The 13029-nt window shown below is 43.9% G+C and overlaps 1 protein-coding gene across 20 annotated transcripts in view; it reads right to left on the reverse strand.

Moving 5' to 3' along the window:
- Window positions 1–13029, reverse strand: part of dock3 (dedicator of cytokinesis 3) — a 179592-nt gene that overhangs the window by 21401 nt on the left and 145162 nt on the right. For 12 of the 20 annotated variants that reach the window (XM_036530878.1, XM_036530864.1, XM_036530863.1 and 9 more), the window contains 12 exons: window positions 9142–9266; window positions 8696–8858; window positions 8311–8417; window positions 7874–8045; window positions 7364–7461; window positions 6501–6584; window positions 5292–5392; window positions 4729–4810; window positions 3860–4030; window positions 1873–1962; window positions 785–977; window positions 176–303 (listed from right to left, as the gene is read on the reverse strand). In XM_036530878.1, the coding sequence (XP_036386771.1) occupies window positions 176–303; window positions 785–977; window positions 1873–1962; window positions 3860–4030; window positions 4729–4810; window positions 5292–5392; window positions 6501–6584; window positions 7364–7461; window positions 7874–8045; window positions 8311–8417; window positions 8696–8858; window positions 9142–9266 (1514 nt within the window). The remainder of the gene's footprint in view (window positions 1–175; window positions 304–784; window positions 978–1872; window positions 1963–3859; window positions 4031–4728; window positions 4811–5291; window positions 5393–6500; window positions 6585–7363; window positions 7462–7873; window positions 8046–8310; window positions 8418–8695; window positions 8859–9141; window positions 9267–13029) is intronic. The other 8 variants (XM_036530880.1, XM_036530876.1, XM_036530879.1 and 5 more) reach the window with 1 other exon arrangement.

Genomic DNA, 13029 nt, shown 5'->3' on the forward strand with positions numbered 1-13029 from the left:
CTGAACATGAGAGCATAAGGCACATTCTGACAAGATTCGCACATGCAGTGTGTGTGTTTAATGTGTGTGTGTGTTTAATGTGTGTGTGTCTGATGAGTGCTTCTGTATGTGTGTGTGTGTGTGTGCGCATGTGTGCACGCGTGTGCGCATGTGTGATAGTTGCTGGTGGGAGTACCAGAGAGCTTGTCTTGATAATGGAGAAGATGCTGCTCAGGATCCCAGAGCAGATGAGCAGCTCCTTCTGCTGCCGCAGGTGCAGGTGAATATGATGCAGGACCACTGGGAGCAGTATCCTCCGAGACTCTGAGAGAGAGAGACGGGGACAGAGAGGGAGTCCAAGACACAGGCAGACAGACACAGGAGAAAACAGTGGTCAAACCAGTGCACTTCTGACTACTCTCAATGAACCTGCATACAACTCAGACTTGGAAGAGTGCTTAAGGCTGCGCACCATGTTATCATTACATTACATTATTACCATTTAGCAGACTCTCTTATATAGCAACTTACATATGTTACAATTTTTACATTTTATCCATTTATGCAGCTGGATATTTACTGAGACACCTGTGGGTTAAGTACCTTGCCCAAGGGTACAGCAGCAGTGCCCCAGCGTGGAATCGAACCAGCAACCTTCTAGTTACAAGCGCTGCTCCTTACCACTATGCAACGCTGCCGCCCATGGCAGAATGTAAATTATCCATAGTTCCCTGCAAAATCTACAAACGGGATTTCTGTATTTCCAGAGAAGCAGTAGCACCACCGTTGAGGACCTGGGGTGTACCTGGGAAGGAAAAGAGCCTGCTGTCCACGGTGCGAGCGATGGACTGCAGCTTGACCACGTCCATGGACTGGCCGATGTGGACCGTGCTGGGCATGCTGCCCAGGGTGCCCCGCACGAACTCCGCCACCTCCTGGACCGTGAACATCTGCAGCAGCTCGTCGAAGATGGCGGGGAAGGAGTTCAGCAGCGCCGCCTGTGGCACGGAGGGGAAGAGCATACAGAGAAGAAAAGGTGTCTCTCCTGTGCCATGTGCTCGTGTGGGCAGGGGCTCCATGCTCCACTCTGGATCTCTCAGGGTGTAGGTGGACTGTCGGGCCTGGAGGGGTCGTACAAAATCCATCGACCAAGAGGCAATCTCTGCAGTACCCACTGCAATGCTTACGAGTAACCAATTATCATTTATACTGAATTTGGGTTCTGTTAGGAGTCACTGTATGATAGCAAAAGGAGAGCTTGTTGTGAATTTTCACAGTATATTGCACAAACAAATTATGGTTAATTTGCTCAAAGAGAGTCTGCGGCAAAAACATAATGCATTTACAGATATATACAACTATAATCTCCACAGGTTGCAGATATTTTAATCTTATAATAATCTCACTCTTTAATACAGCAAGATGCCGTTGTAATAGTTGCTATCATTTTGTATGACTCAACATAATGTTCCTGCCACAAATTATTTGTTTTCCACTCTCGATTTGCTCCTACAATAATGTATCTTTGAATTATCCTCTGGTAACCTGGAATAGTACAACACCGACAGCCCAACAGTGAAACGGTCCATTCCTGGTACAGTGATGTTCATCTCCAAGCACGGCATCACTGGGGATGCAGTGAGTTTTGGGGGAATGGAACGTGGAGAGACATGACAGTGGGAAAAGATATTAAAGGTTAAAGAAATAAAAAAAAGAATACTTCAAAGGAAATCAAAGGAAAAAAAACAGTGAGGTTTCATCTCTGTTACTGGTTGGCTGTTGCTTTTGAAACAGGGGTTGGTGGTTTGGGGAGTGCTGGATGGCGGGAGGAGCTTGGCAGAAGGTGCCCGTTGCGTTACTCGGTGTGCAACACAAGGGGGCACTGTTACTTACTGAGAGAGGAGAAGGCCGAGGAGCACTGGAGCTCCAGGGCTGCATACAGCTGACCGCACCACTGGGCTGTCCAGGAGGAGGCTGGGGGCCCTGGGATACAGTTGTGGGAGGGTAGCGAAGGGAGGGATAGGAGGAGTCAACAAATAAATAAGGGGTCACAGGTCAAAGGTCAAAGGGGCAAATAAAGAAAGTAAATTATATTAAAGCAACTGAAAACAAAAGTAAAAATATATTAAGAAAATAAAGTGTTAAATGAAAGCAGCAGCTTTGCAGAAAGAGAGGGTGTTGTCCTTGGAGAAATGTTTTGATGGAGAAACTGTGAGAATTGACTTTTACTTCAATCACCACTCCTTTCTGGTGAGAAAATAAACTGATGAGGCGTCCTGGGAGTGGAAGCAGAAAAGAAACATCCTGCAGGCAAAGATTTGCATTTTGGGAGATCCCTTGTTAGGACTGGTCAAGGGAGCCCAGGCAACAATGAGAAAAGTAAAATAATAATGGAATAAGTATAACAAATAGAGCTCAAAAACTAATTAAAAAGCCATTCCCACTAAAAGCAATAAAGCACAGCTGAAATCTTCTGAAATTACAGTTCTATGGCTGATTTTTGTGCATCATAACTTATCATTTATCATTTGAGGAGCTTAAGAGTTTCATCCATTCCACGCTGGCAAGCCATGCTTAGATATAAAGTTGGGTTACATTCTGATTTCTTTCAAATGGTTAATAGGACTGGGCTATCCATTTCAACTCAGTAGACTGAACTGAATTAAGTTAACATAGCTGAAAAATTTGACTTCAAAATGAAACAATGATTATAGATTTGTTAATTCCAGTGTACTGAACAAATCTTCCAATGACCACTGTCTCTGAGTTACGAACGGATAAGGAGGCATTGAAGGTTCAATGTTTTGTTTGAAGAATATTAATATGATCCATATTTCTAAAATTATGTTCAGACACTATCAGAGGTAAGTATGCACTGTGGAAATCCAGGACATTCTACAACACCCTGATGCTGTGTATCATCAAAGATTTCTTACATTGTGGTGTAGGTTTTACCAAGATGAGATTGACCAATCAGGGAGCAATGTAGGACAAAGGGGTTACTGTTATCTGATGATTTTAGGACAAACCTATCCATGGAGTGTAGGTCAGACATCCTATCTATCTGACCTCGAAACATCAGTCACCAAAAGGAGTGTCCATGATCTTGGGTTAACCCTGACTTCCAGGAGTATTTTCCCACCGTTACCGAATGTTTCACTAGACACCAACCTCTGTGAGGATGGCTCTTACGGCCTTGAGGTCACACACTGCTGTGACCTGCATGCAGCCACCCATTTCAATGCTCATGCTATGGAAGAAATGTACACACAATAGCCACATAATGAGACAAAGAGAGGCTCCCATGCTCAGCTATCTTGATGCTTGAAAGGGTGTAAAAAAAAAAATAAGCGTTAGAGGTAGGTTGTATGGCACGTATCTTCACAGAGAGAGGGGAGGTGCTTCAGCAGCAGGGCATCAGGGGAGGCTGGGGATGAAGTTGAGGGTTAATGCAGACAGACCCAGCAAACACTGTTTGGTAAATGCGTGTTAGTGTGCTTTTGGGCTGCATCAGGTATGGGCAGCCCCCCTTCTTCAGAGGGCCGGAGGTATGTGGGAACCTTTCAGTTTCACTAAAGGTTTCCTCCTAAAAGAAAAAAAAAACTGGTGCCCTTAAGTAGGAAGAAGGAAGAAGAAGGAAGACCCCCTGTGGCCCGTGGAAGACTGGAGCTGCCCAGAACCTGGTGCACCCCAAGCTGCGGCTCAGCTGACCTCCGGCAGGTGTGAACGGCGTGTTACGTCTGCTGCGCGCGGCGCTGGGAGACAGTAGTCTTTGCTCAGACATGGCAGCGTTTGCTTGCGTGCTTGCACGTGCGTGTACATCTTTGGCCCCACCCCCCACGGCCACGACCGCGACCGCACCCTTGCCCGTGACTCTGACCTGAGTGAAGATGAGAGTCTCGGAGCTGCGGCTGTCCAGGCTCAGTACGAAGCGGATTGACTGGAAGAGCTCCTGGATGCTGGCCCGGAACTGATCCTCCTCCATCCCGCAGGTGGCCCGGGAGTACAGGATACGGGACTGGACAATGAACTTGAACAGGTACTCCAGAGCCTGCAGAGGGGGCAGGGAAGAGGAAACATGACCCATGTATATGCACTGAGGGCATGGACGCAGTCAGGAACCACAAAGCCAACTATTCCATTTTAACAGACTTGCTTCTGGTATATGCATTTTTTTGGGCAATGCAAGTAGCATTACTTATTTATACAAGCAGATTTAAAATCGTATTGAAATATATTCAACAATGAGCAAGGCTTATAAATATTTAATTCAGCCTACTTGCTAAGCAGTTCTTGTCTCCTCAATGTATTTTTCAACATAATTGTTCAACATACTGTATATGGCCCTATATAATATTTATTGTTAGACGGAAATAACCTTAACTGACAGACCTCCCCTATTTATGTTGAGAATACATGATAATATTAAACAGATGAAGTCTTGTATATTTAACATCACTTAAAAAAGAATGATCCTGGCTGATAAGCACAGTCCTGATGGGAAAAGGTTAAATGGCATACGCCTCAGGCAACCAAGAGATTCAAATAATCCTTCTGTCTCTCACAGACATCTTCATAGCTCCTACATTTTACCTGTCATTCATCTCAGCCTCTTGGCATCTTGAACTGACAATGTCAGAACATTTTCCTCACGGACTGTATCCCTTCACATGATGTTATCGTGGTGGCCTACCACCCCTACCACTTCCTTATCTCAGGTCTGATAGAACATAACCGTTTGCAGCCTACCCTCATGGCCTCCTGGATGTGGTCTTGTCGAACGACCTCTGCTGAGCGGTCCATGTACCATTTTAAACAGCGGATCAGCTCCCTGCAAACACAAAGACAAAATCACAAGTTACTCTAGTCTGGCAAAAAAAAAAAAACAGTTACAGGAAAAGCCTGTGATGAGTTAGGATGTTACAAGTAAGAAAAAATAAAGGTAGAAACACAAAATATATTCCAAAGGAAAAGATAAGATAAAACAATAAATCACACAAACTACAAAAGTAATTATTATGGCAACAAATTTAGGGACGTCAATTTTCTCAAAGATGCTAACATTTAATCAACGTGCTGATATTTTTTTTCTTGAATGTGACAGAGGTAACTTGCCTGGATGTTTTTCTCAACAAACACAGTTGGAAAAGGCTGGAAAAGCCCTCAACTTTGAACAAACCACCTTATTTTCACATGCTGTAGAGCCTGAAAGGTAAACTACACAACCAAGGCTCTTCCAGGGTGCAGGCCATCCTGGTGGGCACTGAAAGCCCACCAACTTCCTTCATCTACAGCAATAGAGAGGGACTCACTTGTAGGCCAGAGCTCCAGCAAAGTGCTTCTGTATGTAAGTGTCCATGACAGGGCGGAAGTGGTAGTACTTGCTGTCCCGCAGCAGATTAATTATGAACACCTGGCAGAGAGGGACAGAGAGGGCAGCTTGGGTAAGAGCACTTTCAGTCTGGGGACACATGGACAGATTGTAGCCAAGATGCCGGGTAGCTGTGTACTGCTGACTAAGGACAGAAGAAAACCCTGATTCGTTCATTTTCACCTTTTTACAAGAGATACCATGAATAAAACAAAGACATGCAGTGCAATTCTTCCTTTGGGCGTACTTTTTATTGAAAACAAAGGAAAGAAAGAATCTAACACTCTAACACTCCATTATATTCATACTCATATAGTACTCCTTCCAGTGGAACAAGAAACTACTGTTTCAGCACATCCTGTGCCTTCTTCAAGGTTCGGTAATACAATGGCCAATATATTGCGAGAGCCATTTAATCAGTTTAGAGGAACCTCATGAATGTGCATCTATACACTGGACAATTTTCAGTTGTAAACATGTGCCAGTTATATAATTTTTTACACTTTCATAAAATGGAATTAGAATGTGGGTCAGTGTCTGGGATATAGGAACACACACACGGCATGCTGACACTGAAATATGCTTCCAGAAAATCTCATTTTTCCTGCAGCTCCTCTGCACAATAATATGATAGATATGTTTGGTGAGACAGTAGGGATAACTCCTTGACTCTTTTTAAGGAGGTCTCTGGAAGCTAAAGACTCCCGTGAGGGCTTGACAGCAGGCAGCCATGAACTCGTCCTAATAATCGCTGGAACAGAGCCAGCTGAGACCTTCCGCTTCTCATTACCCATTCAGTCATACTCTGCACGGGCACTGCAGGGAATAGGGACCGTTCCACACCACATAGACACACACGTGCATGGACACACACAAACACACCTCCACTCATACACACACGCACTTACACACACGCACAAGCATACACACACACACATGAACACACACAGAAACACTCACACATTATTTCCTATGGGACTCAAGGTCCATTTGTTTAGTTGTTACCCTGGTTGGTGTCTGACAATTACTGAATATTGTGTTTCATTTCTTTATTGTTACTCATTCCAACAATCTTGCTGGAATCTCTAAGGTAGCTAACAAAAGTACATTATCTATGGGTCAGTATTAATGGTGGTGAACTTGGTCTTACCAATGATTGGAAAACCAGTGGTCCATATTTGTCAGTGTTGTCATCCAGAATAGAAAATAACGTGTCTAGGATATCTTGTAGAAACTGCAAAAAAATAAATAAATAAACAAGAAAAATGGTTAAATATCACATTCACATTCATTTTAAATTGTTACATCATTCTTTGTAACTGGAAACACCAATTTGCATTATAATCTGCATGACAGACAGTCACACCTCTCCTCTTGCCATGCTTTATAAAATTAAGTAACTGCAGTGCATACCAAGTTCAATTACAGTCAACCTGCAGGCTAAGACACATCCCTTACTGAGTGTTTATGTTCTGGAATAAGCGGAAACCCTCGGGGTGACGGCCTATGCACATATACAATGCATTATTGTAACCCATCAACCGTAAAAATCATCTGCCAAGGGGCTAGCACACTTACCGCATCAAAAACACATTAAGAAATACAGTATCAGCACCCACCCCATTTTCAGGTGCGCTGTTGCTACAAGCACTGCGGAAGAAATTTGAATTTTTATGTGAATTAGCAACATTGCTGAGAAAAACACTTTTCACCCCCGAGCAATGACACAGTTTTCCTTTCCTCAAATTTACAGTAACATTCACTAAGTAGCTACTACGGCTAGTGAATTTTACAAGGCAACTCACATCAAAAGCAAAGCGTACTGTATGTCAAAGCAATGTTTACATCATGCCTGCAATTCTCATAACTAATTGCTCTCCTGTAATATGAGGTCACAGAGGCAATGTGGGTGCTTGCCACCGTTCTGTGTGGACCATTTCTGCACTGTGGGGAAGGCTTGGTCTTGCAGCGGCAGCCCCATGCCTCTGCTCTGCATCTGAGGGGGCCTCTCACCTTGACAATTTCCTCTCCGCTGACATGGCGCAGTCTGCCCAGGATGTCCATCACTCGGTCTGGGTGGGCCTTCCACTTCAGCAGGGCCAGCAGGTCCACTAGGAACCACAGCAAAACAAGAGCCAGTATTCACATGTATCTCAGGACAAAGAAATCAGGCATCAGCGCTGCTCTTTTAACTTCACATTGCTGAGCACCTTGTGGATCACCTCAGACCCTACCACCTAAAGCAATTTCTTATGTCCTAAACTTTGTTTTCCTTTAAAGAATTAACTTTATGGTTTAATGCACTTGTATCTCTGCTAGCTTGTACCTTGTCTGGCTAACTATTGAAACTTGGTCATGCAGCATTTCTAATATTGTTAACTCCTTATACGAAGTTTTGCTTGTGTTGTACTCTGCCTCACTTGTAAGTTGCTTTGGTTAAAAGTGTCTGCCAAATGAATGAATGCAAATGTAAATGTAACATTGTTGCTTTTTTGCTGTAAATGGTGAGATTGGGGCGGGTACCATTCTGTGTCAGCTTGGTGGAGGACAGCTGTGTGGAGATCCATAGGGTCTCCTTGGTGCTGCGCTGGAAGATGAGGCTGGAGGGGATGTTGGGGCAGCCGTTAAAGTCGTCTTTGCAGCAAGGCAGGCCCAGGTACAGGGCGTGGTTACTGAAGGTGGTGTTCTCATCACACTGGCAAAACACAGGGAAATGATTATTATGGTTTACTAGGAGACACATTTATATAACTTACCAAAAATACACTAATCACACACACACTGTGAACCAATCAATAGTAAGTCTTGAAAGAAATATATATTTTGATATGGACCACAGTGTGTGTGTGTGTGTGTGTGTGTGTGTGTGTGCGTGCGTGCGTGTGTGTGTACGTTTGTGTGGGTGTGTGTGAGAGAGAGAGAGAGAAAGAGTTAGAGAAAAAGAAAGACACACTGCTGACCTTGTAAACATAGAGCTCGTGGCTCTCGTCTGACAGTGTGGTCCCATCCTCTCTCATCAGTGGAGTGAATGCAAAGCCAAACAACTTTTTCTCCCCCTTGTCTTTGGCTGCGGAGAAGCACAAGGGCACAGACTCACACAGGGTCACACGGACACACATCCATCCCTTACTGCACACATTTCCTCCTTCTGCATCAGAGCTCGTCTTTCACCTTACTGCCATTCGACTAAAATGGTGCAATGAGAGCATGGCCAGCAGGTCAGATGGAGCTTATTCAGGCTGACAGACTGAAAGGCGGCTATAAAGAGCAAACACACTGACAGATTGGCAACCGTTGTGTTCAGCATTGTGTACAGAACAGAGCGCGTTAGGCGAGGGTCCTCACTGGAGCAGTGGCGGAACTCGAAGCGCAGGTGGGACCCTCGGAAACGATCGATGGGGATGGGCAGCTTGATCACCTCGCTCCAGCGCGGGCTGTTGTTGTGGTAGAGCACGAAGGAGCGGTGCTCGCTGATGTTGGGCTCTCCGGATCCCAGGCTGATGCAGTCCTATAAAAAGCATCAGCACAGACATATCAATGACATCACCCCCCCTTCTACCAAATCTCTAACAGCTCACTGTGTCTACCAGATGTTAAACTGCAATGATAACAGCCAAAGTAGAAAGGTCAGCTGCTAATGCGAAAACTAAAAAACACTACATGCATCTTCTGTGTAGATCATATGTCTTTTTCAGGAATAAGAAATTGCAGTTTTTGGGTCTGAATCGCATTCATTACCATTACCAACCTCAATTCAACTGATCAGAGAAAATAATTCAGGCATCACTTACTTTGAGAATCTCTCCATCAGCATACAGAACATATACAGTGACCTCAATGTTCTTTTGCACACTTTTGCCCCCCCTTTCGAAGTCCCCGCGCTCCAGGGTCAGGTAGAGGTCATTCCGAATGTCACCTGAGATGTGGGCAAAGACACACAGCAGTCACATCTCAGACAGAAGGACCAGAGAAGGTAGGTGAAGCTAATTATTATCCAGGCATGATTTTAAATAGCGAGGGAAGGTGAGGACACAACGACTGTTATCATGTGGAATACAAAGTCCAGGTAAGTAAATGAAAACCTGATCCACACAGGCCTTTTTGAGGACAGCATTCAGTTAAAGTGCTTTTTCAAATTTCACAACAATCCATTAGACAGCATTAAAACCATTGAACAAATCACACAACAAACAAGATGTCTGGCAGGAGTAAAGAACATTCATGGTTACATTGGTGGTACGCTTCTAACAGAGAGGGAACTCTGCAGTGAGTGGCTACTTGACTTGTCTCTGGGCGCTGAAAAGAATAAGAAGGCAATCAATGGAAACAACCAGGTGAAAATGCCATTGTGGTTTAATGAATTCATCTGCACATATATTATTTAACACGGGCAACAGCAGGGAGTGGGGCTAATAAACCGCTAAGGGCACCGTAGGCCATCTTCTCCTGTGCTCCCTGCTCTCCTTCTGCAGCCTGTGACACCACACCCGCCTGTTCTCAAGCCTAAGATGTAAACAGCTCACTCGCTTGCATCCTTTATTAAACAGGTGTTGGGTGAATAAGAAAGTAAATGGAAAAGATATACAGTACCTCCACACTGTAGAGGCTCCAAAAATGTTGCTTTTTACTGCATCGCGAAATGAACAGATAAAAAATACCCTTCCACACAAGAGGACTTTGTCAAGTTAAGAGCTGCCTTCAGGAGAATAGCTGCCTCCTGCTTTAAAAGAACAGTTTGTGAAACCTGATATTCCTCTAGTCTGGTCAAAATTAGTTCTTGATGACATCTCAGACTGTGACTGCAAACTTAGCCATTGTGCACAATGCAGCTTTAATTTTTGTCTTTACTTAAACCCCTCAAGACACTGATATACAATGTCTAAACATCACATAGGGATGGCAACATTAACACACTGTTTCTTTCGAAAGGAATGTTATTGGACTTTTTTGTATATTTTAGAATCAATGTTACCACAGCATACAGAAGACTGGCTGTGAGACCATTTATGTTATTACTTTTCTGTGCATTCCATGTTGCAGATATTTACACTGCCTGACCGGTCCTGTCCTTCCCAGTTTAAGCTGAATTGATTTTTATCATTGTAATTGTCTGCAATTGTCTATAAACATAATTGTGTGACCCTCTGACAATGACAAGTAAATATTTGCTCACACTGAATTTCAGAAATGGTTTGCTTCTTAGTAAAGTATGAGTCACTTAATACTTTGTGTTTTATACATTCTCCTGTAAAGTTGGGAATATACTTACTCCATAAATAGATTCATCATAAAAGACTGTGTGTAACCTCAATGACTTCTGGCCTTTGTAGGATACAGTACATTCACTTGTGTGAGAGAGCCACCTGGATAATGATTCCATTCCCACCTTTTGGAGCTACTATTCACCTGACGAAGACCTTTTGGTTCCAAAAGCTGTGTTTGTCTGTTCAGTTCACAGTGTGATAAAAGGGCAGCCTTTTGGAAGCCGCTGCGGTGTGGCTACGACAGATTTTCCATTCTCACTTTTCCACCCACTCTCTATCCACTTCCACACTGCTTGGGTGAGAGGACTCTCAGAGTGACATGACGTGTGGTGAGCTCCGCAGTCCGCTTCCATCCCAGCAATATGAATGTTCCAGATCAATAACTGACAACAATATAGTACAGTCCAGTCCTCCGTGACACCAGTGACCCCACTGCTGAAAATTTCCAGGGGAAGGACTTCTTTCAGAAATAGAATGAGTAACAGCTGCACATATAGTGCTGTCTGTAAGTGGCACATACAGCTTCTCATCCTTTTCACAGTCTAAGATTTCATTATCTTTTATCTGCACGAGCAACAATGTAACAAACTTGCACCTGCGTTTTAGTCGCTACCCGCTTTTCAGAGAGAACTATTTCAGCACCATCAAAACGTTGATGATGTTGATATCACTGTTCCATCCTTCCAATTACCTGGCCATAAAGGTGTTAACAGAACAGAGATTCACACATGATTTGCAGTGTTTGCTCTGTGGGGCAGAGGGACCACTCTTACGTGCATGTTAGCAGATGGAATAGGGGAAAGGGCTGATTTCTGCATTATATAATGTTCACTGAATCTTGCACAGCAGAGAGGGTTGACATGGTGTTTCATCTGTGCACCCACCCCTCCCTCCCTGATCTCCGGTATGTGACCTTTTTCACTGGGTAAACAAAATGCTAATTGACGCCCATCTTGCTGAAGCCACAGCCGCACTTGCAATCGCTTATTGATTGCCAGCATTTGACCTATTTGTCTGCATGTTTAGCACCACTGGGCGACTCACTGCTGGCTAGACATTGAGAGTAATTATCGGCAGTAGGATGCTGTGTTATCATTTTATATTTCCTCCCAGCTTTCCTAAAAATACCATACACTGCACATATAAATATGCTGCCTGCAACAAGAAGGGCAGTTACGTGTTTATTTCTTCCCATGGTGGATGCACAGCACCACCCAGAGTGCTTCAATAAATCTGGATGAGCAATGGGAGGTGAATATTTTTAAAAGTATTACTTAAAATCATACATGTAACACCTCATGTATTATTAAAATGTATCGTGCATGTATTACAAAAAGTATTGCTTAAAGTTATATATGATGTCACAAGTATGCTCCCATGTATATATGTATGTATGTACACACACACACACAGACACACACACACACACACACACACACACAATCATGCACAATGTGTAGCCTGAGATCCCCTCCTGGCTCTCCTAATGATGAGATATTGAGACCCCCTTGGGGACCTCTTCCTCTTTTTGTTAAATATTTTATCAGAGCAAATGAACGGATTCTGCTGGGAGTTGGCTACACAGTAGAAAGACTTCCTGCACTGAAGTAATTCAAAAAGACTCCTGCTGCTTCATAACTAGAACTCCATGAGTAAGAATCAGCCGGGACATCCTGCTCTTGTCTGTGGGTGTCTGCTTGTCTTACTGCAAGATGGGGTGCTGGGCGAGGGGGGGGGGGGGGGTTGTGTGAGTACCACAATGTGTCAAATCCACCTCATCTAAGTGACCCGTCTTAACAAATCAAAAAAGGCAAAAAAGAACACTCCACATCACATCGCAAACAATTATCACCTGTCATTCATGACCTCAATGCAATGTATTAATCATGCAGAATGCATTAAAACTGCACTTCCATAACAATTAAGAAAAGGTTCATGTCAGGATTGAAGCACTGTGAAACCACAGTGGTTTAAAGCACTTTGCAGTCACTGAATGTTTCAGGCCGTCCTCATCCTAATACATAAATTAGTTATGAGGCAGACAGCAGTTACTTCTTCTCAAGCTGCTGAGAGACAGAGCTGCAGAGGGTGTAAATATAAGGCAGTAATGTGGATGAAAAGGCAAACGGGATGGAACAAACGCCTCTCTCCTTCTGTACACCATGGGTGGATTGGGCAGCTCTGAGACAGAGACAGACTGAATAAGCCTCACTCACACGTGTCTGCTTGATTGACAGTCCCCCCTGTTTCCAGCAACAGATATACCGTTATCTGGGACCCACAGACTGCCTTTGTGTTGAGTAATGTTCAGTAGAGCCCTGTTCTGTGCTGTAATGGAGTGCTGTACACCACATTAATGCTTCACTCTCCATTGGTTCATCTCCATCTCCGCACGGATCAAGTTCATATCTAAAG

The sequence above is a fragment of the Megalops cyprinoides genome, chromosome 6, assembly GCF_013368585.1.
Source record: "Megalops cyprinoides isolate fMegCyp1 chromosome 6, fMegCyp1.pri, whole genome shotgun sequence".
Lineage (NCBI taxonomy): Eukaryota > Metazoa > Chordata > Actinopteri > Elopiformes > Megalopidae > Megalops > Megalops cyprinoides.